The 26,305-nt window shown below is 40.7% G+C and overlaps 1 protein-coding gene across 6 annotated transcripts in view; it reads left to right on the plus strand.

The window, feature by feature from the left end:
• Positions 1–26,305, plus strand: part of CENPI (centromere protein I) — a 65,804-nt gene that overhangs the window by 33,353 nt on the left and 6,146 nt on the right. For 5 of the 6 annotated variants that reach the window (XR_010584472.1, XM_045383259.2, XM_045383258.2 and 2 more), the window contains 8 exons: positions 25–116; positions 2,558–2,675; positions 2,763–2,827; positions 12,160–12,254; positions 17,930–18,065; positions 19,022–19,146; positions 20,897–20,945; positions 21,077–21,295. Coding sequence is in view for 4 of the 6 variants with exons in the window: in XM_045383259.2 (XP_045239194.2) it covers positions 25–116; positions 2,558–2,675; positions 2,763–2,827; positions 12,160–12,254; positions 17,930–18,065; positions 19,022–19,146; positions 20,897–20,945; positions 21,077–21,295 (899 nt within the window). In the remaining 2 variants the exon portion in view is untranslated. Of the gene's footprint in view, positions 1–24; positions 117–2,557; positions 2,676–2,762; positions 2,828–12,159; positions 12,255–17,929; positions 18,066–19,021; positions 19,147–20,896; positions 20,946–21,076; positions 21,296–26,305 lie in introns of those variants that run through there. The other variant, XR_012430359.1, reaches the window with a different exon arrangement.

Here is a 26,305-nt window from a genome sequence, read left to right on the forward strand (position 1 = left end):
TTATATTTACTGTTTCTGCTCTAGAATGTATTTGGTATAAGGTGAATAATTATGAACATGGAAAAGAATTTACCAACTTCCTGGATACTATCATCAGGGCAGAGTGCTTCTTACAAGTAAGATTTCACTTGCTTCTTCCACTCTCCACCACTCTTTACTAAAATTTATTTAGATATCCATTGAAAACTTTTTCTTGCCTGGCTGCAGTGGCTCACACCTGTAATCTCAGCACTTTGGAGGCCAAGGCAGGTGGATCACTTGAGCCCAAGAGTTCAAGACCAGCTTGGGCAACACAGCAAAACCCCATCTCTACAAAGAATACAAAAATTAGCCAGGCATGGTGGCATGCATCTGTAGTCCCAGCTACTCAGGAGGATTAGGTAGGAGGATCACTTGAGCTCAGGAGGTCAAGGCTGCAGTGAGCCATAATTGTGCCACTGCACTGCAGCCTGGATCACAGAGTGAGATCCTGTCTCAAAAACAACAAAAAACCTTTTTTTTTAGTATCTGACATCTTTTGTAAATAATATTTGTTCAGTTTGAAGCTCATTATAGATAAAGCTGAGTTGGACTTTTATCTTTGCACTGTTAGATTTAAAGAAAGAATATGTTGTATTATGCAAATAAAAGGGGAAAGCCTGTAATTTAAGAGAACAAACTGAAGATGTAATTAAATGTATTCAGTTAATTGAATTAGCCAGTAATGTAAATTTCATAGGGTCACTACTTATATCCTTATAATCAACAAACATTTTTTGAGCACCAAATATGTTCCAGCCAATGGACTATTTGGTCTGGGTAACCCTGAGTTGTATTTTAAGCTGCAGCTTAGGTATCAGCACCATCAAGAAACCTTCACTTATTGCCCAGTGTGGGTTAGCTCCTCGTTCTATGTGCTCCCATGGCTCCCTGTGCTTGCCTCTATCGTGACACTTTTAGCATCCATTTTTTCCACTCATTATGAGCTCCCAGCAGGCAGAAACCATGTCTAACTTTTCTTCATGTATAGATGTTCAGCTTGATTGATAAATGTTTGTGGAATAATTCTTTGTTTTTTTGTTTTTTTGTTTTTTTTTGAGACAGGGTCTTGTTCTGTTGCCCAGGCTGGAGTGTACTGGCACAATCATGGCTTACTGCAGCCTTGACCTCCTGGGCTCAATTGATCCTCCCCGCTCAGTCTAGTTAGTAGTTAGGACTACAGGTGTGCACCACCACTCCTGGCTATATTTTGTTTGTTTGTTGTATTTTTTTTTTTTTTTTTTTTATAAAAACGGGGATTTACCACGTTGCCCAGGCTGGTCTCAAACTCCTGGGCTTAAGCGTTTCTTCTGCCTTGGCGTCCCAAAGTGCTGAGATTACAGGTGTGAGCCATCACACCCAACCCAAGTTTTAGGGATTTGGTGTGAAACCATTTAATTGGAAGCTGGGTGCAGATGATGGTAGTGAGGAACATTAGGTTGATGTTTACGTTTCCTACTTGGGAAGATGGATGGCATTCACTGAGAAAAGAAATATAGGAGGAGCAGACTTGGAAGGAAAGATGTTTCACTTAAGAGAGTCCTAATGGGACATCAAAGCGGTCATATCCAGTACGTAGTAAAATGATGAGTCTAGGCCGGGCGCGGTGGCTCAAGCCTGTAATCCCAGCACTTTGGGAGGCCGAGGCGGGCGGATCACAAGGTCAGGAGATCGAGACCACAGTGAAACCCCGTCTCTACTAAAAATACAAAAAATTAGCCGGGCGCGGTGGCGGGCGCCTGTAGTCCTAGCTACTCAGGAGGCTGAGGCAGGAGAATGGCGTGAACCCAGGAGGCGGAGCTTGCAGTGAGCCGAGATCGCGCCACTGCACTCCAGCCTGGGCAACAGCGTGAGACTCCGTCTCAAAAAAAAAAAAAAAAATGATGAGTCTAGAGCTCAGGAATGAGATTTGGGCTAGAGATACAGATTTAGGAACCCTCATGTTAAAAGTGGCTTTAGCTATGATATGGATGAGATTGTACAGAGAATTCATGTCATGAAAAGAAGGTCTGAGGATAGAGTCCTGGTGCATGTCACTGTGAAAAGCTTAGGTGACAAAGGGAAAAAGGGAAGTCCCAGATCCTCACTCTGGTGGAAATATAAGCAACCTAGACATTTGAGCCTCTAAAGATGGAGCTGCCCAGAGTTAGGATTTGGTCTATGGCCTCTAATGAAATTCTAGCCCTATTACATAATATTGTATACATTTTATTGACTGTTCAAATTACTGCATGTATCCCAAGATAGTACATTTTATTTTTTAAAAAAAATTCTATAACTTTTAACCTTCTTTCCAATTGATGAACTTTTATGGTATTTGATAACTATATTGATAAAGATGGTAATGTATGCAAATACTAATCATCTCATCCTTTTTCTGAGGAAGTCTGGCACCTAACCTAAGGCTTTTATTATATTCATGACAAAAAAATTAGTCTAAGAGTGAAGCAACTATAGCACAAAATAAACTGGTTGTTTAGAGCGTAATTTTATGACTGAAGAGTTCCATATAAGGATTTACTATTCACTTGTGTTACAGGAGGGGTTTTATTCCTGTGAAGCATTCCTGTATAAGAGCCTTCCTCTCTGGGATGGCCTTTGTTGTCGGTCACAGTTCCTTCAGCTTGTGAGCTGGATTCCTTTTAGTAGCTTCTCTGGTATGTATTATGAAAATTTGGAGTCATTTAATTCAATGTACTAAGATTGAAAGGATTTTGAATAATCTTTTTTTTTTTTATTCCTAGAGGTGAAACCACTTCTTTTTGACCATCTAGCACAGCTCTTCTTTACATCAACCATTTATTTCAAGGTAACAAAAACTTGCCTTGCTTAGATTCAATAGGATGTATTATTCTATTGCTAGTGGTACACAATTCCAAACTGACATTACAGCAATGGTTTTATAATAGGATTTTCTTGGACCTGGGCTTTGAGGTGCTGCATCACTCAACTCAAAGTTAATGCATAGAATGTTCCTTTTTTAAGGCTGTGTTGCATACAGTTTTCCTGACCTGTTTCCACTTGTAGCAAATGACATAGTGAACGAACAAGTGGCAGACGCATATTAATAAAAACAAATGAACTGAGAAATACTTAGTTTGATTGTTGTAGTTTATATTTTTGTAGATACATTTATTCATTTCACAAATATTTTTTGAGCACCTACTATATACCCTTCTTGACACTGGGAATATAGTAGTGACCAAAGCAAACAAAACTCCCCTTGACATTCATATTTTATATTTATAGTAATCATCATTTTCTGCTAATAAAATTGTTCCAACCTTATATATAATATGTTACTATTTTGGGGTGGTCTCCAAGAAGACCAGTATGGCTTCCAGAAGTTCTACCTGAATGAGTTTGAGAGCCACTTTCTTATAGAATGGTTATTCCTATTCTAAAAGAGGGGCAATTAAGTAATGATTCTTTTATAAATTTTTTTTTTTTTTTTTTTTTACCTTAAATCACTTACTGTTGGCCACATTGACAGGAAACATGTTGTCCTGGTTAGTGTTTGTCATAAATGAATGGCACTTGCTTAATTACCTATCACATTAAGTTGGATTTGAGGTCTATTTATGTTAATTGTAATTTTTACATCCTGACCAATATCATCATTCACATGATATCCACACCAATTCTCCCAGCTAATAAATTTTCAGAGACTTCAGTTTGAAATTTTTTTTTTTTTTTTTTTGCAATTCTCTCTCAATCTTCTAATTGGGTTATTCTTTGTTTCTTCTCTTATTCTTCCACGCTAAAGAACTGTTTAAACATTAGGCTGGACCTTAGGAAATTGCCACTTCTTGTACGTCAGAGGTGGTTAATGATTGGCAGTTTGCTGTGGTTCAACCTAATATGCATATACACATTCATACACATATATTTGAGAGTGAGAGGAGTGGGGAGAGGAAGGAAGGAAGGGAGGGAACAGACAGCAGGCTAAAAGCAGAACTCAGGGGAATGCACAGTATTTAATTCTCAGGCCAAGAAGGAGGACAGTCTGAAGGAATCTTAAGAAATTGCCAGAGGTATAAAAATAACCAGGAGAATAATAGTTCCAAGGAAACAAAGGGAATATAGGATATCAAAAAAGAATGAAGGAATGATGTTGCTAAGTATCCCAGGAAGGTTCAGAAGGATACGGACAAAAAAAGTTTCTTTTAGAATTGACAATACAGAGGTTTTGGCTTCCTTAGTGAGTAGTTCCAATGGAACAACTTCTAGTTGTTAAGGTGGGATATGGAAATGTATTCAGAGGAGGTAGAAGTCAGATTGTGTGGGTTGAGGAGTGAGTGAAAAGTCAAGTCAAGACAATGAGTATAGAATATATTTCAAAATGTTTGACCAAAAAAAAAGTTGTAGAGAGAGCAATAGGGGGACTATGAACCAGGGGAAGTTGTTTGTTTGTTCGTTTGTTTGTTTTGCCTCTAAAATGAGAGAAACGTGAGTGTGTTTATAGATGGAGTCGAAGGAGCCAGTGGAGAAGAGGGAGAGGTTGAAAATGGAGAAAAGATTGGGGATAATTGATGGTACAAGGTTCCAGAAGAAATATGAAGGTATTGGGTTAAAACTAGGTAGTGAGATTTACTTGAATGGGTGGTTAGGAATTGGGAGGCACCATTTATCCTCTAGGACGGGAGCGAGGATGCATGGATAGGTGTATATATAGATATATTTGTAAAGTTAGAAGAAAGGGCAAGACAATTAAAGTACTTTGTGGCTAAGAATGTTAAATTTCTCAAAATAAGAAGCATGATTTACAGAATAGAATTAAGTAGGACACTCCAGGAGGGCGTTAGCTGCTTAGGACAGCCAGGAAGAAAAAAGAGCTGGTTAAAGACAAATAAAAGGATTATTGAGCGTCATTAAGAGCCCAGCAGAAGTTGGTGATCATAAATTTGGAATGGCGCCAATCTTTGCAGTTGTGTGTTTTCTTCTACTTAGATATTGGAGAAGAGAAAGAAAATTATGAGATTGAATCAGTTTGGGTTTTGCTGGTTGAATGGAGTACAAGAGAGTTGTGATCAGCTGTGTGGTCTGGTCTAGATAGGAAAGTAAGGCCAGGAGAAGGCTGATAAACCTGAAAAAAGAGGTTAAAAATTAAGGAATTGGCTGGGTGCGGTGGCTTGCGCCTGTAATCCCAGCACTTTGGGAGGCTGAGGTGGGCGGATCACTTGAGGTCAGGAGTTTGAGACCAACCTGGCCAACGTGGTGAAACCCATCTCTACTAAAAATATAAAAATTAGCCGGGCGTGGTGGTGCGTGTCTGTAATCCCAACTACTCAGGAGGCTGAGGCAGGAGAATCGCTTGAACCCGGGAGGTGGAGGTTGCAGTGAGCTGAGAGTGCACCACTGCACTCCAGTCTGGGCAACAGAACAAGACTCCGTCTCAAAAAAAAAAAAAAAAAAAAAAAAGGAATTAAGGGGCTGAATATCTCTGATGTTGAGAAACAAGAGTAGCTATAGTTGGAGTTGAGTGTGTGAGAAAGCTGAAATAGGAAGTTATAACAAAGAAAAAATAATAGATTTTGGTGTGGTTCAGTTCAGGTTATGACAGAATCTAGTGTGTGGCTGTGGGAGTGGGTAACTAAGGTGGAGTGAAGGTGAAGGTTATTTGATTCAAAGTCAAGGAACTGTGAAGCTGAAATGTTAGGGGGATCATTTGCATGGTCACTGGTGTAACTGAGGTATTGATGGCAGGACACAATGCAGAGTTCTAAGGTCCTCAATGAATCTGGATAAGATTCCAAGTGATAGACAGCAGAGATATGAGAAGATAAAAAAATAGAGAGTAGTGTAGCTGGATAATATGAACAAAGGAGAAAGGGTTTTTTACACAAGGAAGGAGGAATAATGGTTTGGAAATAGGGTTGAAGATAACCTTTTGTATTGTGTTCAGAAAAGCAAGGGATAGCAGACTCATGAGAAAAACTGACTGTAGCAAAATGCAATCAAATATTTAGCCTAACAAATTCAGCTTTTAGTAGTAGTTTGACTAATAAGATTCTTTCTGTAGCTCACAAATTATTTGTAAACAATCTTAAGGCAATGGAAAAAAAAAACCATAATATACAAAAATCAAATGGATCCATTTCTTAGATAGAGTCTCACTCTGTTGCCCAGGCTGGAGTGCAGTGGCGTGATCTTGGCTTACTGCAACCTCCGCCTAGTGGGTTCAAGTGATTCTCTTGCCTCAGCCTCCCCAGTAGCTGGGATTGTAGGTGCCCTCCACCACACCCAGCTAATGTTTTGTATTTTTTTTTTTTTTTTTTTTAAGACGGAGTCTCGCTCTGTCACCCAGGCTGGAGTGCAGTGGCCGGATGTCAGCTCACTGCAAGCTCCGCCTCCTGGATTTACGCCATTCTCCTCCCTCAGCCTCCAGAGTAGCTGGGACTACAGGTGCCCACCACCTTGCCCGGCTAGTTTTTTGTATTTTTTAGTAGAGACGGGGTTTCACCGTGTTAGCCAGGATGGTCTCGATCTCCTGACCTCGTGATCCGCCCATCTCGGCCTCCCAAGGTGCTGGGATTACAGGCTTGAGCCACTACGCCCGGCCTGTTTTGTATTTTTTAGTAGAGACGGGGTTTCACCATGTTGGCCAGGCTGGTCACGAACTCCTGACCTCAAGTGATCCACCTGCCTTGGCCTCCCAGAGTGCTGGGATTATAGGCGTGAGCCACCGTGCCCAGCCTGTATATTATCTTTTTCTAATTTCCTTCTTAAAGTAGGATTTATTTCTGATTTTATATTTACCTTCTCAAAGAGGGGGCTTATATTCTGTTCCACATTAGCACTGGGAAGCTTAGTATAGGGCACTGCTTACTTCTAGTTGTTAAAGTGGGATAGATATGGAAATGTATTCAGAGGAAACAGTGTCCTGGTTTGGTGGTGAAGGAGAGCTAGGATATGATTAAGGTAAGAAGACAGAAAAAGCATACTTTGTAGAATATGAAGGAGCATGTTTAGGTTACCACAGAACAGAGGTTCTGGATACTGCAGTTGAGAGATTTGGAAAGGATGGGATCAATGAAAGAGGACAAGAAGCATAGAGACAAGGAAGAATAAGTGACTAAAGGGGCTTACATATTGGGAGGTGACTAAGAGTAACAGGAATGTGAAATATGGTAGAATTAGCTAAACAGTAGTTTCTGAGGCCTGTAGTAACTAGTTATTGCCTAGTTATTGTATAACTTGATTACCCAGCTTAGTCTAATAAATGAATAGTATTTTTAAAACCTATTAAAATATTTTCACATTTTCAGTGTGTTTTGTTTGGGTCTAGTCAGTTATGCCTATCAGTAAATAACTTATTTTCACCGAAGAATTTTGCATGGGAAAGGCCCCACAAATCCACACTAATGTTGTTATATTTGTTTAGAGTGTTAATTTTTCAATATCTGTCCTTATTGATTTATCATTTTCCATAGAGTTGCAAACAGTGGACATAAATTAAAAAATCGGAATACATAATTAACATTGCATAATAATTTTCATGTTTCCACATAGTCGTCATAATGTTGTTAATAGTGGCACTGTAGTCCTTAGTACCATAATTTATTTAGTAATTTATTATTATTTCTCTCTTTTTAGAGACAGGATCTTGTTCTGTTGCCCAGGCTGGAGGGCAGTGGTATCACTGTAACCTTGAACTCCTGGGCTCAAGGGATTCTCCCACCTCAGCCTCCCAAGTAGCTGAGACTACAGGCATGTGCCACCAAACCTGGCTAATTTTTAAAGTTTTTGTAGAGACACGGTCTCACTATGTTGCCCAGGCTGGTCTCGAACTTCTGGCTTCAAATGATCCTTTCATCTCAGCCTCCCAAAGTGTTGGGATTACAGGTGTGAGCCACCATACCTGACCTCTATTATTATTTCTAATTTGTTTCTTTTGTCAGAATAGATAACAGTCTTGAGCATCTTCATAATATAGGTTTTTTTCTTAAACTCTTCCCTTGGCATACATTTATAGAAGTGAGATTACTGGATGAAAAGTAAGGTGCTGTTCCTTAGCTAATGGGATGTACACTGCAAGTTCTTGAAAAGGAGGAGGATGCAGTGAATGGAGTGCTTAAATAAGAGTCTAGCAGCCATGGGGAAAGAATTGGGGTTTGGGAGATGATACTAGAATAAGGTAGACTAGCTAGGAGGATAAAGTGACCTCAAAGGTGTGAAGGCCTGGTCTTCACAGTTACAGTGGGATTGGGAAGGAAATGAACAAGTAGGACATTTTGAAGAAAAAAAAAAATTGATAGAATATGGTGACTGAAGATAAAGTGTAAAGGATGCACGATGACTTGAAACTTTCCAACTTGAGATAGTAAATGAACTAGGGATATTTTGCCTGGAGGAGAAAAGGCTAAGATTTTCTGGTTCCCTTACAATATTTGAAGGATTGTCACATGAAAGGAGATCTCTGTGGCTTCAAGAAACAGAGGTAGATATATGGCAGTATCTTGTAACAGTTAGAGCAGACTTATGATGGAATAAAGGACTTTCAGAGGTGATATATTTCTTTTTTTTTTTTTTTTTTTTTTTTTTTTTTTTTTGAGACGGAGTCTCACGCTGTTGCCCAGGCTGGAGTGCAGTGGCGCGATCTCGGCTCACTGCAAGCTCCGCCTCCTGGGTTCACGCCATTCTCCTGCCTCAGCCTCCTGAGTAGCTAGGACTACAGGCACCCGCCACCGCGCCCGGCTAATTTTTTTTTTTTTGTATTTTTAGTAGCGACGGGGTTTCACTGTGGTCTCGATCTCCTGACCTTGTGATCCGCCCGCCTCAGCCTCCCAAAGTGCTGGGATTACAGGCTTGAGCCACCGCGCCCGGCCCAGAGGTGATATATTTCTTGACAGTGAAGTAGATCAGGCAGAGGTTTAATGGCTGTCTATTCAGGATATTTATGTAGAAAAGGTTCACATGTAGGGTAGAGCTGTGTTTCTCAACCTTGTTTGTTTGTTCGTTTGTGTGTATGTGTGTGTGTGTGTTTTTAGATGGAGTCTTGCTGTGTTGCCAGGCTGGAGTGCAGTGGCACGATCTCGGCTAATTGCAGCCTCCGCCTCCCTGGTTGTAGCAATTCTGCCTCAGCCTCCCAAGTAGCTGGGAGTACAGGCACGTGCCACCACGCCCAGCTAATTTTTTTGGTATTTTTAGTAGAGACGGGGTTTCACCGTGTTAGCCAGGAAACCCATGTCTCAATCTCCTGACATGATCAGCCCGCCTTGGCCTTCCGAAGTGCTGGGATTATAAGCATGAGCCACCGCGCCCGGCTCAACCTTGTTTTTAAAAAGAAAACCGGCCGTAGGGCGGTGGCTCATGCCTGTAATCCCAGTACTTTGGGAGACTGAGGCGGGTGGATCATTTGAGGTCAGGAATTCGAGACCAGCCTGGCCAACATGGTGAAACCCCGCCTCTACTAAAAATACAAAAATTAGCTGGGCGTGGTGGCACATGCCTGTAATCCCAGCTACTCAAGAGGGTGAGGCCAGAGAATTGCTTGAGCCTGGGAGGCAGAGGTTGCAGTGAGCTGAGATCATGCCACGGTACTCCAGTTTGGGCGATGGAGTGAGATCCTGTCTCAAAAAAAAAAAGACAAAACCTGTGTCCCCTTATCGTCATGAACATGAAAACCTCATATCTTTTTTTTTTTTTTTTTTATTAAGATGGAGTTTTGCCCTTGTTGCCCAGGCTGGAGTGCAATGGCAGGATCTCCACTCACTGCAACCTCTGCCTCCCAGGTTCAAGTAATTCTCCTGCCTCAGCCTCCTGAGTAGCTGGGATTACAGGTGCCTGCCACCACGCCTGGCTACTTTTTGTATTTTTAGTAGAGATGGGATTTTGCCATGTTGGCCAGGCTGGTCTCGAACTCCTGGCCTCAAGTGATCCTCCCGCCTCAGCCTCCCAAAGTTCTGGGATTACAAGTGTGGCCACTGCAACTGGCCCCTCATGCCTTTCTTTAATGTGGTGACAGGGGTAGGGTAGGTGGGGAATTAAAGATTTTTTTTTTTTTTTGAGATGGAGTCACACTCTGTCACCAGGATGGAGTGCAGTGGCGTGATCTCGGCTCACTGCAACCTTTGACTCCCTGGTTCAAGTGAGTAGCCTCAGCCTCCCGAGTAGCTGGGATTACAGGCACATACCACCACATCCACCTAATTTTTGTATTTTTATTAGAGACGGGGTTTCTCCATGTTAGCCAGGATAGTCTTGATCTCCTGACCTTGTGATCTGCCCGCCTCAGCCTCACGAAGTGCTGGGATTACAGGTGTGAGCCACCACACCCGGCCAAGATTTTTTTTTTCTTTTCCTGAGATGGGATCTCATTCTGTTGCTCAGGCTGGTGTGCAGTGGTGCAATCTTGGCTCACTGCAACCTCTGCTTCCTTGAGCTCAAGTGATCCTCCTGGCTCCGCCTCCTAAGTAGTTGGGACTACAGGCACGTGCCACCATGCTTGGCTAATTTTTATATTTTTAGTAGAGACAGGGTTTCACCATGTTGCCCAGGCTGATTTCGAACTCCTTGACTCAAGGGATCTGCCCACCTCAGCCTCCCAAAGTGCTAGGATTACAGGCGTGAGCCACTGTGCACGGCCAAGATTTTTGTTTTCTTTTTGAGACAGCATCTCGCTGTGTCGGCCAAGCTGTAATGCAGTGCCATGGTCTCAGCTCACTGCAAACTCTGCCTCCCAGGCTCAAGCAATTCTCCTGCCTCAACATTCTGAGTATCTGGGATTACAAGCATGTGCCACCACGCCCAGCTAATTTTTGTATTTTTAGTAGAGACGGGGTTTCACCATGTTGGCCAGGCTGATCTCGAACTCCTGACCTCAGGTAATCTGCCCGCCTCAGCCTCCCAAAGTGCTGGTATTACAGGCGTGAGCCACCACGCCCGGTCAAGATTTTTGTTTTCTAAATATAACATTGTATATACATACCTACCGTGTACCCACAAAAATTAAAAATAAAATATTTTTAAAATGATCATATACGTTGTAATTTTGAATATCTTCAAATGATAAAATTCCTTGGTTGACACTGAAGTAGACTATTGTCTTAGATGATTCCAGAGTTACTTTCAACTAGAACATACTTCTAACCTGAATGTGAGTTGTCAAAAAGAATATTAATTGAACTGTACTCTGAGGTAGCAGTGAGCACTCTGTTACTGGAAACACTCAAATGATTAGTAGGCCATTATTTAGTAAGAATTTTTTTTTTTTTTTTTTTTTTTTTTTTGAGACGGAGTCTCACGCTGTTGCCCAGGCTGGAGTGCAGTGGCGCGATCTCGGCTCACTGCAAGCTCCGCCTCCCGGGTTCCCGCCATTCTCCTGCCTCAGCCTCCTGAGTGGCTGGGACTACAGGCGCCTGCCACCGCGCCCGGCTAATTTTTTGTATTTTTAGTAGAGACGGGGTTTCACTGTGGTCTCGATCTCCTGACCTTGTGATCCACCCGCCTCGGCCTCCCAAAGTGCTGGGATTACAGGCTTGAGCCACCGCGCCCGGCCGTAAGAATTTTTAAGAAAGGTTTGCTGTATTAGATTTTGGGATGGTATGGATTGCTTTCAAATTTATAGATATTATGGTTTATCATCATAAATGCCCTGGACAAATTTATGTCATCATTGTATGTTTTTGTATGTGATTGAGGCTTGGGAAATCGAGGCAAGGCCTGAGAAAAGAAAGACTAGAATTGCTTTTTTTTTCAAAGTCACAGAAGGTATGATAAATTTTTATGACCGTCAAAAAGGTGGCAAATTGTAAGTGTAGACCACAAGGTAAAAAGGGAGAGGAATTCATATCTGTAGCAACTTCAAAAGTTCTCTGAGGGGGGATGATATAGATGCTGTTTTTATTTGATGATGTAATAGTGGTTATAAATGGAAGTAATTTAGAGAAAAGTCTGTTCTAGGCTGATAAGTTAGGCAGTCCTGTTGAGGTATGTTTCTTGTAGAGAAAATAGCAAAATAAACTTGTACGTGGCATTCGTCTGTCTTCTGGAGACTAATCATGTTGTAGAAGCAGCTGTTGGGTTCGAAATTGGATGTGGTCATCTCCATGGTCCTTTTCATCTCTAAGCCTCTGTTAGTTCTGAACACTGTTATGTCTGAATGATTTCATGAATCTTTTTTCGTTTTGTCCCCCTCAGTGTAGTGTTCTTCAGAGTCTGAAAGAGCTATTGCAGAATTGGCTGTTGTGGCTTTCTATGGACATTCACATGAAACCTGTTACAAACAGTCCTCTGTGAGTTATCTAACGGTCTTCCACAAGAGACGATCTGTATACAAATGTTTGCATATGTTTAATAGTGTGGCATGAAACCTAATTTTTTCATGTAAATGCTTAGTAGTACTTTTCTGGAAGACTTTTTTTGTGACTTTTCACTCTTCTTCCCCCACAATCCTGAAAGGAAGACTAATTCTCTAAGTTCCTATTATATAAATCAGAAAGCAACCCCTTATCTGCTAAGTGACTTCTTTCAAGAGTTAATACAAGAAAACACTAGAGAGCTAAGATTAGAATTTGCAACTTTGACTTTCATTCAGTTTAACTCATTTTATAAAATATATTCTTACATTTAAAGCCAATTTACATGACAGCTAGAAAAATCTGTAACGTAATTTTGCGTACAACTTTGTTTTTATGTTTCTGTGCTGTATTTTGGTTATGTGTGTTAATTTATCTTAACTTTGGCATTTAAAATAAGAGCCCTAAGTTTTTGTTAAATGTGTGCTTTACCTTCAAAGTAAAAAAGACTAAATTTCAAGGAACGGCATAATCAGGTTGTTTTGACTCTTTCTACTTAAAATCTTTGCCTTCTCTTATATTCTTTTTTTTTTTTTTTTTTTTTTGAGATAGAGTCTTGCTCTGTCACCCAGGCTGGAGTGCAGAGGCGCAATATCGGCTCACCTCAACCTCCACCTCCCAGCTTCAAATGATTCTTCTGCCTCAGCCTCCCAAGTAGCTGGGATTACAGGCATGTGCCACCATATCCAGCTACGTTTTTTTTGTATATTTAGTAGAGATGGGGTTTTGCCATGTTGACCAGGCTGGTCTCGAACTCCTGACCTCAGGTAATCCGCCTGCCTCGGCCTCCCAAAGTGCTGGGATTACAGGTGTGAGCCACTGCGCCCGGCCGCTTCTTCTAAATTCTATTATCAGTCACATTATTTTTTGACATTTGACAAACTACATTATAGAAAATTGCAAATATAATCAGAAGTAGAGAAAACACTGCAGTGTTACCCTTCTGTGTCCATTACCCATCTTCAACAGTTATCAACTCTTGGTTAACCTTTTTTCATCTATAATACCTTTCACCTTTCTCTTCGATTATTTTTAAGCAAAACTCAGCTCCCATTTCAACTGTAAAAAATGGTACTAGTATGACACCTAAAAAATTAGCAGTTCTTTTTTTTTCCCCCTTTAAGATAAAGTCTCACTGTTGCCCAGGCTGGAGTGCAGTGGGGTGATGATAGTTCACTGCAACTTCCGCCTCCTGGGTTCAAACAATTCTCCTGTTTTAGCCTCCCGAGTAGCTGGGACTGCAGGCGCATGCCACCATGCCTGGCTAATTTTTGTGTTTTTAGTAGAGATGGGGTTTCACCATGTTGGCCAGGCTGGTCTTGAACTCGTGACCTCAAGTGATCCACCCACCTTGGCCTCCCAAAGTGCTGGGATTACAAGCGTGAGTCACTGTGCCTGGCCAGTAGTTCTTAGTATCTTTAAATATCTAACCAATGTTCAAATTCCCCTTAGCTTCAGTTATAAATAGCTGGTGGTTAGCTTGGCTAAAAGATGAGCCCAGACTAATTTTTCTGTATGTTCTTATCCCCATAGTAGTTTCCTATTTTGGTAGGAGAATAGAGAATAGAAGCTTCTTAAGACCTGGAAAATTGTTTTTAATTCTTCATATTCATTATTACATTGTTTCCATATACACCTGATCACTTTTAGAAGGAAATGGAGCATTAGTGGGTAGTAAACATCTTGTAAAGCTGTGCTTCTCAAAATATGGTCCTTGGATCATCAGCATAACCTGGAAACTTGTTAGAGATGCAAATCTCAGGTCTTGCCCTAGATCTACTGAATTAAATCCTGGAGTTGGGGCCCAGTAATCTGTTTTAACGCTACCATAATTCTGGTGCAAGCCGAAGTTTGAGAACCACTATCTTATCTTATCTTATCTTATCTTATCTTATCTTATCTTATCTTTGTGGCGGGGTCTCTGTTTCCAGGCTGAAGTGCAGTGGCGCAATCTTGGCTCACTGCAACCTCCGCTTCCCGGGTTCGAGCTCTTCTGCCCCGGCCTCCCAAGTAGCTGGGAGTACAGGTGCTCTCTACCACGCCTAGCTAATTTTTGCATTTTTAGCAGAGATGGGGTTCCACCATGCTGACCAGGATGGTCTCGATCTCTTGACCTCGTGATCTACCTGCCTCAGCTTTCCAAAGTGCTGGGATTACAGGTGTGAGCCACTGTGCCTGGCCAAGAACCACTATTATAAAGAAATTCCACTTAAACTTTTAATCTCTTCTATCTAAATTACATTAAGAATAGTATGTTTGAAATTGCCTCCACCATCCCCCCTCCCCACTATTTTTTTTGACACAGGGTTTTGCTCTGTCTCCCAGGAGTACAGTGACGCAGTCTTAGCTCACTGCAGCCTCGACCTCCCAGGCTCAAGCGATCCTCCCACCTCAGCCCCTGAGCTCTGACCACAAGCATGCACCACCACGTCTGGCTAATTTTTTTTTTTTGTAGAGACAAGGTCTCACTGTGTTGTCCAGGTTGGTCTTGAACTTCTAGGCTCAAGCTATCCTCCTGCCTTGGCCTCCCAAAGTATTGGGATCACAGGCGTGAGCTACCACATCCAGTCCGAAATTCCTCTCTTTTACTTGTGGTTCTGCCTAACCTGCATTCCCCTCTGTGGGCTGCTGAGCCTGAACCCATATTTATTCATTCTCTATTCCCCCAGATGGGCAAGAGATTTGACAAAATAGTATGTTTGCATCTATAATCTTTGGCCGATTTGCAATGTAAGTCTCTGGTACCCCTGAAATAGCTGCCTTACAATTTCTGTATTATCTTTTCAAAAATCTTAGGATTCCTCTTTTATTAGTGTCATAAGTTAAGGTAGACAATTTAAAAAGGAATTCTGTTTTCTAAAATTCTTATATAAATGGAGATACATGTGGATAATTTTGCTTGCCATATCAATATTTGGCATTATATAGTATAGCTCAAGTTTTCAATAATTCTTTTTATTTAGTAAATATAGGTATAATGCCCTATTTTTGTCATGTAACCATATGCCATATCACTGTCAAAAAGGGAGTAAATTGTAGTTATATATCATAAAAAGAGAAGGGTAGAAAACTTCTCAACAGTGGTTCTCAAAGGGGGCCATTTCTGGTTGTCACCGTGACTGGGAAGAGGTTGCAACCATCATTTAGTATGTGGAAGATGGGGATGCTCAATGTGCTCCAGTGGGTGGGAAGTAGGAGGCAGTCCTGAACAGTGAATTGTTTCATCCAAAATGCCAATAGTGTCTTGTGGAGAAACACTTCAAAAGAGGCTGTGCTGAGCAATTGTCATTGTTTCAAATTATTTCAGACACAGTTGCCAAGTGCTACCAAAAATCATAGTTAAGATACAGTTATGCCTGTAATCCTAGCACTTTGAAAGACTGAGGCCAGCGGATCACTTGAGGTCAGGAGTTCCAGACCAGCCTGGCCAATGTGGTGAAACCTTGTCTCTAGTAAAAATACAAAAGTTAGCTGGGTGTGGTGGTGCATGCCTGTAATCCCAGCTACTCAGACTGAGGCACGAGAATTGCTTGAACCTGGGAGAAGGAGGTTGCCGTGAGCTGAGATTGCGCCACTGCACTCCAGCCTGGGCGACAGAGTGAGACTCCATCTCAAAAAAAAAAAAAAAAAAGGATATAGTTTTGCAAATAGCCAGCTGGCTATGTGTAGTTGCTCACCTATTTGAATGGTCTCCTGATCCTTCCTTGATTGCCTCGGCACTGAATTATCGTGGTGGGCAGTAGTAGAGTTATCATCATCTCTGAAACTCTAAGATTATACATGTTCTTTTCCTTATGCATAACCATTGTTAACTACCTAGATAGGAGGGCAAAGCTATGAATTCAAATTTGTAAGTCTTTTCCTAATCCATTTAACATTGTCAAAGATTGAAGGACAGTGGTGAGTAGATGGATGGATTGAAGTAATACCCATATGTGCTGTAAGAGACTCCATTCATTGATCCAGGGATAATATAAAATAGCCAGATCTGCTTTTTTACTAGAAGAATAAAAGATGCCAGAAATTTTGCTAATTCCCTTTTAGGGTTGAATTGAATTCAAGTGAAAATATATATATATATATAATGTTTTTTTTTTTTTTTTTGAGATGGAGTCTCACTCTGTCGCCCAGGCCAGGCTGGAGTGCAATGGCATGATCTTGGCTCACTGCAACCTCCACCTCCTGGGTTCAAGGGATTCTCCTGCCTCAGCCTCCCTAGTAACTGGGATTATAGGTGTGCACCACCATACCTGGCTAATTTTTGTATTTTTAGTAGAGGTGGCGTTTCACCATGTTGGCCAGGCTGGTCTTAAACTCTCGACCTCAGGTGATCCGCCTGCCTCGGCCTCCCAAAGTGCTGGGATTACAGGCGTGGGCCACTGACCCCAGCCAAATTCAAGTGAAAATATGTTTAATAGCATTTTAGCTCAGGAATTAAGGCAAAACTGAGTTTTGATTTGTGTACTGTAGTTTTCCTTCGATCTGTGTTGCAGTGTTACTGACAGTATAGGAAATGATTCCTAAAGTCATTTTAATGTTTATTCCTTTAAATCACTTTTGATTTGGTTGGGATAAATTAGTTCTCATTTTTTCTAGTTTACTGTATCATTTTGTTCATTTTCACATTTTATCCTGAATTTTTTTTTTGAGACAGAGTCTTGCTCCGTTGCTCAGGCTGGAGTGCAGTGGCATGATCTTGGCTTACTGCAACCTCCACCTCCCGAAGCGATTCTCCTGGCCCAACTTCCCGAGTAACTGGGATTATAGGCACCCACCATTACACCTGGCTAATTTTTGTATTTTTAGTAGAGACAGGGTTTCACCATGTTGGCTAGGCTGGTCTCAAACTCCTGACCTCAAGTAATCCAACTGCCTTGGCTTCCCAAAGTGCTGGGATTACAGGTGTGAGCCACTGCACCTGGCTTGAATTTTTTTTTTTTTTTTTTTTTAAACAGAGCCTTGCTCTGTTGCTCAGGCTAGAGTGCGGTGGTGCAATCTCGCTTACTGCAACCTTTGCTTCCCAGGCTCAAGTGATCCTCCCACCTCAGCCTCTTGAGTAGTTGGAACTAGAGGCATGCGCCACCACCTCACTTAATTTTTGTATTTTTTGTAAAGACGGGGTTTTTGCCATGTTGCCCAGGATGGTCTCAAACCCCTGTATTCAAGAGAGCCCCCCACCTTCGCCTCCCTAAGTGCTGGAATTATAGGCGTGAGCCACTGTGCCCGGCCCTGAATTTTTCATGTCACTTTTATGTGAACTTTTTTTCCCCACTTAACTTTTAATGGAATACCTATTTTTCTAATGGTTTTTATATATCTCACTTGAGAATTTTCATATCTGCTTGGAGCTTAATACTTTATTTCTCTGGTATTTACTAGTAGAGTCTGATTGCTTAGAATGTTCTATGAATTCATCTTAATGGTTCCCTGGAGGGCTAAGTGTAGTTTTGTGAGTAATCACTGTGATTTTTTTAAAAAGTGAATTATACATTGGAGCACTGATAGTTTTTAAAATCTTCACCAACTTTTTGCTTTATATTATTTAGCTTTAGCTTGGAAATTGTGAACACTATTCTTACTCTGTATCTGAATGTTATGGTTTCTTATTGCAGAGAGACAACTTTGGGTGGATCCATGAACTCTGTGTCTAAACTGATCCACTATGTAGGGTGGTTATCCACTACTGCAATGCGCTTGGAGAGCAACAGTACTTTCTTGCTGCACTTTATTTTGGATTTCTATGAGAAGGTAGTACACATTACATTTTCCCCATTTGGATTTTTGTGAAGGCTGTCCACTTTACTGGCTTATTGTTTAAATTTTATGTACAACCATTAAGGTGGGCTATGATCTTATTAGCATCATTAAAATAACCTCACATTTTGAAGTTCATGATTATTTTCTCCCCAGAATAACTCACTTTCATAAACAAAGTGGAAAGACAAATGCCTTTATTTAGGGCCAGGTACCACTACATTGACCTGTGTTAATACTGGCCCTAGAGAGAAGTCTATTGTTAGCATTATTTTTTGTTCATCCCGTTCCCAACCCTGGCAGAAACCAAAAATATCTTGTTGTTTCTTCAGATCTCAATTTCTACCTTTCAACTGCCTTACTTCTCTTGCTACCTAGTACCCTTTTATTGTTTTATAGTATATGACCTGGACAGAACTATAGGTTGGTGCAAAAGTAATTGCAGTTTTTGCCATTGAAAACAATAGCAATAACCACAATTACTTTTGCACCAATTTAACATTATCCATGAAGTATCCATTATAGTCTCACTTTTCCCAGCTTCCTCTCTTTACTAATACCTAGTTGTCTTGTGTTATGCATTTGCTTAGAAGCATGCTCCTTTGTTTTCTAGGTTGACAGCTAACTCATATGATAAGTAAGTATTATGGGACTTAAGGAGAAAGAAATACTTCCTTAATCTACCCTGTCCCCTAACTTTAAGACCTTTCCCCGCCAAAGAATGAAAGATTTGAGTAATGGCCTTCTGGAAATAATCCTCTATAGTGTGGTTGATGTTTGGTGAAGTATATTTTAAGCAAGCTTGTAGTTACTTGTTTATTTAGGAGTTAGGCATGTCCAAAGCTAATGTTATATTATTGCTTATCTTATACTGATGATTCTTTGGGTGAACTTAGTTGAGGAGTTCTGGGGAATACTCTATATACTGATGTTATCATTCTTCCTCCAAGGTGTGTGACATATATATAAATTATAACCTTCCGTTAGTGGTGTTGTTTCCTCCTGGGATCTTCTATTCTGCACTCCTCAGCCTGGATACCAGCATCCTGAACCAGCTGTGTTTTATTATGCACAGGTACAAAGCCTTTTTACCATTTTATGAAACAATGTATTATAATTCTCTCTTCCTCTTTCAGCTATAATACAATAAATATTCCTACTCGTCTTCTGCCAGGGCCTCTGGAAATCGGAAATGTGGCTTGCTTTTGGACATGACCTTCTGATATGAGGCCATGGTAGCCGTGTTGTTTTTAACTCCTCCACTGCTGTGGCTACGGAATAAAAAAAAAATTCATAGTTAAGGACTTGTTGTGCAATGGTACTGTTGCACTCAGCGTTGTTCATTCTAGTTGTTGTGTCTTCAGGAAAAATTAGTCATTTGGTGATAATTGCTTTGAGTGTTTGTAGCTTCTCTGGTAAAAATAACATTTTCTGGGAGATAAGGGGAGCTATTGCCAATTATGTGAAACTGTAAGTATTATTTCTGGTCTCCTCTAATTCTTTCACTTGTGGACTGAAATTAGTTTCTTCAGTCCATAAGTGTAGACTTTTTTTTTTGAGACGGAGTTTCGCTCTTATCACTCGAGTGCAGTGACATAATCTTGGCTCACTGCAACCTCTGCTTCCCGGGTTCAAGCGATTCTCCCCCTCAGCCTCCTGAGTAGCTAGGATTACAGGCGACTGCCACCACGCCTGGCTAATTTTTTGTATTTTTCATAGAGCAGGGTTTTACCATGTTGGCCAGGCTCGTCTCGAACTCCTGACCTCAGGTGATCCACCCACCTTGGCCTCCCAAAGTGCTGGGGTTACAGGCATGAGCCACCATGCTCAGCTTAGTGTAGACCTTGTTGGCATAACTTGTAGGAATGTGTCAAGGTTAAAATGTTTAAAAACTTTGGGAGGCCGAGGCAGGCGGATCACAAGGTCAGGAGATCGAGACCGCAGTGAAACCCCGTCTCTACTAAAAATACAAAAAATTAGCCGGGCGTGGTGGCGGGCGCCTGTAGTCCCAGCTACTCAGGAGGCTGAGGCAGGAGAATGGCGTGAACCCGGGAGGCGGAGCTTGCAGTGAGCTGAGATCAGGCCACCGCACTCCAGCCTGGGTGACAGAGCGAGACTCCATCTCAAAAAAAAAAAAAAAAAAAAAAAAAAAACTAATTAGTTGTTAATAGTTCTCAGACAAGAATTTCCCCTTTATCCTTTCTGCTGCACCTTTTTTTTTTTTAACATTAGGAAAATATATTCTATATCAGTGACTGCTTTTGAGCCTCTATTAATTTTTTTTTTATTATTTTACTTTAAATTCTGGGATACATGTGCAGAACGTGCAGGTTTGTTACGTAGGTATACATGTGCCATGGTGGTTTGCTGCACCTATGAACCCATCATCTAGGTTTTAAGACCTGCATGCATTAGGTATTTGTCTTAATGCTCTTCCTCCCCTTGCCCCCCACCCCCTGGCAGGCCCCAGTGTGTGATGTTCTCCTCCCTGTGTCCATGTGTTCTCATCATTCAACTCCCATTTATGAGTGAGAATTCTATTAAATTTTTAATAGTGAAACATTGAAAGCATTTTTCATTGCTTATTTTTTATTTAGTCAAGTATACAACTTAAGTATACAATTTATTGAGCCTCTGTTAATTTTCACTTGAGGAGAATGTACCACAAAAGGATAAAATCCTTAACTAGACCACTGGATATTTGTGTATATGCACATTTGCATATATTTACATTTAAAATGTATTTTTTTTTAAATTTTACCATTTCAAAGGCATTATATTCAAAGTCATGTTAAATGTTTCATTCTGTTTGTTTTTTCTGTTAGGTATCGTAAAAATTTGACTGCTGCAAAGAAAAATGAGTTGGTACAAAAGGTATGAATAAGAAAGCTCTGTGTTAAATCACTTTTGTTTAAAAATTAAGTCTAGATATTTATGACCTGATGGGAATAAGAAGGAAAGGGAAAATAGGTGATAGTGACAATTTTTTATTTCTTTCCCGTTAGACAAAATCAGAGTTCAATTTCAGCAGCAAGACTTATCAAGAATTTAATCACTATTTGACATCAATGGTTGGTTGCCTGTGGACGTCTAAACCCTTTGGGAAAGGAATATATATTGACCCTGAAATCCTAGAAAAAACTGGAGTGACTGAATATAAAAACAGTTTAAATGTAATCCATCATCCTTCTTTCTTGAGTTATGCTGTTTCCTTTTTGCTGCAGGTAAGGGTATTGAAAGAATTTTTAGATTTTGTATTGTAATACTGTGATGGCGTATATAGGAAATGCCATAAATTTAATGTGTCTGAATTGTAAGACACGTGTTTAGTAATTTTTTTTTAAGTAACAACTAAATTTTGGGCATTGTGCTAGGCTCTGAGATTCCAGTTAATTTAAGTAAGTTTCTGTCCTCTAAGAGAGCTTGGGCTTGTAGCAGAGATAGGCTTGTAAACAAATTACTCTAATACAGTGTGGCAAAATGAGAAAAGATTCAGTTGTAAGAAGGATGGGGGAGTGATTAGTCCAGTCCTGCCTGGGTAGAGGTGGTGCTATGTAAGGAAAGGCTTCATAGATGTGGAAGCTCTCATAAAATCCTTCTAGACAAGATAGAAAATATAGGCTAGATAATAGTACAATTAGAGTTAGAATCTTAGTCAAAGACTGCTGATTTAATGGATTGATATCAATGGAGGAGGGTTTATGTTTGTGTGTGTCCTTTTAGGACTTAATTCTCAGCCCTGTCACTTTCAACATTATGTGTGTGTGACATGGAGAAGAACTCAAATGGTAGTATCTGAAATGCATGGATGAGACAACAGGGTGGAATTACAAATAACCTGAAAGAAGTTGGACTCAGGATTCCCTTAACAGACCGAAACATTGAGAAATCTAACAAAATGAAAAAAAAGTGTGCAGGGTGTGGGAGATATTCATTGAATAAATTTTAATATACGTATACAATGAACCAGGCACTATAGTGAGTAAGACCCTCTGAGTGTTGTCGTCAGAGAGCTTAACATCTAGTCAGGGAAGCAGTCATTAAACAGACATCTTAGAAAAAACAATAATGAGTGATATAATAGGAGAAAGTACAGAGATGAAAAAATATAAAGGGGTGCTAAGTTCAGGATTTGCAGAAATGATGCTGACTGAAATTTTGAAGCGTGAACATGAGCTTGTCAAGATAGGAACAGAGTTTGAGGAAAAGTGCAAAGATGCAGAGCAAATATAGAACAGAAGTCAGCAAACTTTTCTTGTAGAGGGCCAGATTGTAAATATTTTAGATTTTACAGGCCACATGGTCTGTGTCAAGAGTACTCAACTTTATCATTGTAGCATGAAAGCAACTGTAGACAAAGCATAAACAAATGGTTATAGTTGTATTCCAGTAAAAAATTTATTTACAAAGCCAGGTGTTGAGCTAGAGTTTTGGTCTTGGGCTGTGGTTGGATGACCCCTATGTTAGAGCCTGTCATGTTTGAGGAACATGAGGTAGAATTGTAGGGCTAGAGCGGTGATTCTACACTGACTGAGCAGCAGAGTTGTCAGTGGTGCTTTTTTTTTTTTTTTTGCTTTTTTTTTTTTTGAGATGGAGTCTCGCTCTTTCGCCCAGGCTAGAGTACAGTGGTGCGATCTTGGCTCACTGCAACCTCTGCCTCCCACGATCAAGCGATTCTCCTGCCTCAGCCTTCCGAATAGCTGGGATTACAAGTGCCCGCCACCATGCCCGGCTAATTTTTATATTTTTAGTAGAGACAGGGTTTCACCATGTTAGCCAGGGTGGTCTTGAACTCCTGACTTCAGGTGATCTGCCTGCCTCGGTCTCCCAAAGTGCTGAGATTATAGGCATGAGCCACCGCGCCCAGCCAGTGGTGCTTTTTCAAAGTGTACATCCTTAGCTGCTCCCATGCTGAGACTCTGATTTAATAACTCTAGGGTGACATTCAGGACCCACCTTTTAAATAGTTCTGATATACAACAAGAGTTGAGAGCCACTGGGCTAGACTATAACATGGTAGGAGATGAGGTTTTGAAATGTAGTCAAGGACTAGATGCTGAGGAAAATAATACATAAGCCTCTGAAACCATATTGATTGATTTGAATATTTGAGTAAGAATTATATTTTTTAACTACATAGAAGAATTTCAGAGACTATAGTATAGTGATTTTCTGATATTTCTTCTTGTCTTTTTCTCTTTTCTTGCCTTCATAATAACTTATCATACAATATACAAAAACCTGTGTCAAATTAATAATATTCATATTACTACTAACATGAGGCTACTAGATGAAATTTTAAATGTTTGCAGGTCTTTTTCCTGCTGGACTAAATCCTTCTGCAAATGTAAGGTGCACATACTGTATTTTACATGCAGTTAGGTATATTTGTTATTTCTGTTTGTTTTCATGTTTTACAGATTGCCTTATTTTTCTTTTTAAGACAAGGTGTCATTCTCACTCTCTGTCCCCCAGGATGGAGTGCACTGTCACAATCTTGGCTCACTACAGCCTTGACTTCGGGGGCTCAAGTGATCCTCCCATCTCTGCCACCTGAGTAGCTGGGACTACAGGCGTGTGCCAACGCTCCTGGCTAGTTTTTTCATATTTGTAGGGATGGAGTTTCGCCATGTTGCCCAGGCTGGTCTCAAACTCCTGAGTTCAAGCGAGATGCCTGCCTCAGTCTCCCAAAGTGCTGGAATTAAAGGTGTGCACCACTGTGCCTGGCTACTTTTTGTTTTTAGATTTTATTTTGAAATATGTAAAAATGTACATAATTCTATACTATGAAAATCTCTCTTCTGTCCTTTCCTCTTCCATCTTTTACCATCTTCTGCCTTGAGATAACCATTTCTATTGCTTTTTGTTTTTTCCATCCAGTGTTTCCTTTCTTTAAACGTAGTAAGCATTGTTTTATAATCTGTATTTGATAATTCCATCGTCTGAAGTTTTTGAATGTCTGTTTCTGTTCCCCGCTTTTTTTTTTTTTTTTTTTTTTTTTTATACCTCTTTTGTGCTTCTTCCTCATACTGCTTTGTTTCTTTGTGTGCCCGGTTATCTTTGACCATGTGCTGGATACTTGGACTATTATTTTGTAGAAATAATTTGAACACTGAAATGATATCTTTCTGCACAGAGGACTTGCCTTTGCTTCTTACTGGTACCCAGTGGTGCTCTTTGTCTGGCACTACCCTAATCCAAGTTCTGTGTCTGAGATTCCCTGAACTATAGGAGGTCAGACTGCAAGCTTGTAAGAGGACAAATTTACTTCTGGTTATGTCTTACCTTGAAAGTATAGCCCATTGGGTTTCCAAGTTTAAAGTGGGGCATGATTTATAAGAGTTCCCAATTTTGGAAAACCCTGTGCTCTGAATTTAATTACCTTAGTTCTTTGAGGCCGTGGAAGTACAGTTCACTTTGGTAGCAAATTCCTCTGGATTGGCAAATTCCCTCAGGCCAAAAGTGATTTTGAGTATTAGACTGACTTCTTTGGGTTATCATCTTCTATATTTTGGCCTTGTAACTCCTTACCGTAGCATTAGCACCTTATTACTTAAAAAAAAAAAAAATCTACCTTTTGTTATGGAAAAGTGTCAAACATAACAAAGGTAGAATAGCATGATGAGGCCAGGCACGGGGTGGCTCACGCCTGTAATTGTAGCAGTTTGGGAGGCCAAGGCAGGCAGATCACTTGAGGTCAGTAGTTTGAGACCAGCCTGGCCAACATGGCAAAACCCCATCTCTACTAAAAGTACAAAAAATTAGCCAGGCGTTGTGGCACGTGCCTGTAGTCCCAGCTACTCAGGAAGCTGAGACAGGAGAATCACTTGAACCCAGGAGGCAGAGGTTGCAGTGAGCCGAGATGGCATCACTGCACTCCAGCCCAGGTGACAGAGCAAGACTCCATCTCAAAAAAAACAAAAAACAAAACGCAAGAACAACAAAAAACAAATACACAGTTCAATGGCTTTTAGTTTAGTCATAGAACTGTGCATCCATCACTATCATCAATTTTAGAACATTTTCATTATTCCCAAAAGAAACATCACACCCCTTAGCTATCATTCCCCATGGCCTCCCACCTCCCAGTCTTAAGCAAACACTAATCTACTTTATATATCTATGTATTTGCCTGTTCTAGAAGTTCCTTTTTTTTTTGAGACGGAGTCTCGCTCTGCTGCCCAGGCTGGAGTGCAATGACGCAATCTCGGCTCACTGCAACCTCTGCCTCCCGGGTTCAAGCTATTCTCCTGCCTCAGCCCCCCAATAGCTGGGATGACAGGCGTATGCCACCATGCCTGGCTAATTTTTTTGTATTTTTAGTAGAGACGGGGTTTCACCATGTTGGTCAGGCTGGTCTCGAACTCCTGACCTTGTGATCTGCCCACCTCGGCCTCCCAAAGTGCTGGGATTACAGGCGTGACCCACCCGGCCTGGCCTCTAGAAGTTTCAAATCAATGAAATCATACAATATGTGGTCTTCTGTGACTGGCTTCTTTCTTTTTCTTTTTTGAGACAGAGTCTTGCTCTGTCGCCTGGGCTGGAGTGCAGTTGTACCATTCCGGCTCACTGCAACCTCTGCCTCCTCGGTTCAAGCGATTCTCCTGCCTTAGCCTCCTGAGGCACTTGCCACCATGCCCAGCTAATTTTTTGTATTTTTAGTAGAGACAGGGTTTCACCGTGTTGGCCAGGCTGGTCTCTTAACTCCTGACCTCAGGTAATCTGCTCAGCCTCCCATAGTGCTGGGATTACAGGCATGAGCCACAGTGCCCTGCCTGGCTTCTTTCACTTAGCATAATGTTTTCAGCATTCAGCTGTCTTATGGCATGTATCAGTACTTTGTTTTTACTGATAAATAATATTCCTTTGATAGATATGACACATTGTATTCATTTATCAATTGATGGACATTTTTGTTGTTTTCACTTTTTGGTGATTGTGAATAAGTATTCTTGTAAAAGGTTTTGTGTGGACATATGTTTTCATTTCTCTTGGGTGTATATACCTTGGGTATATATACTTAAGAGTGGGAATACTAGATCATATGGTAACTCTATGTTTAACCACTGCAAGAACTTCCAGACTGTTTTCCAAAGTGGCAGCACCATTTCACATTCCCATCAGCAGTATGTGAGAGTTCCATTTTCTCCACCTCTTTCCTAACACTTTTTATCTTTTTTTTTTTTTTTTTTTTTTTTTTTTGGTTCTAGCCATCCTGGATGTGTGAAGTGGTA

The sequence above is a fragment of the Macaca fascicularis genome, chromosome X, assembly GCF_037993035.2.
Source record: "Macaca fascicularis isolate 582-1 chromosome X, T2T-MFA8v1.1".
NCBI lineage: Eukaryota > Metazoa > Chordata > Mammalia > Primates > Cercopithecidae > Macaca > Macaca fascicularis.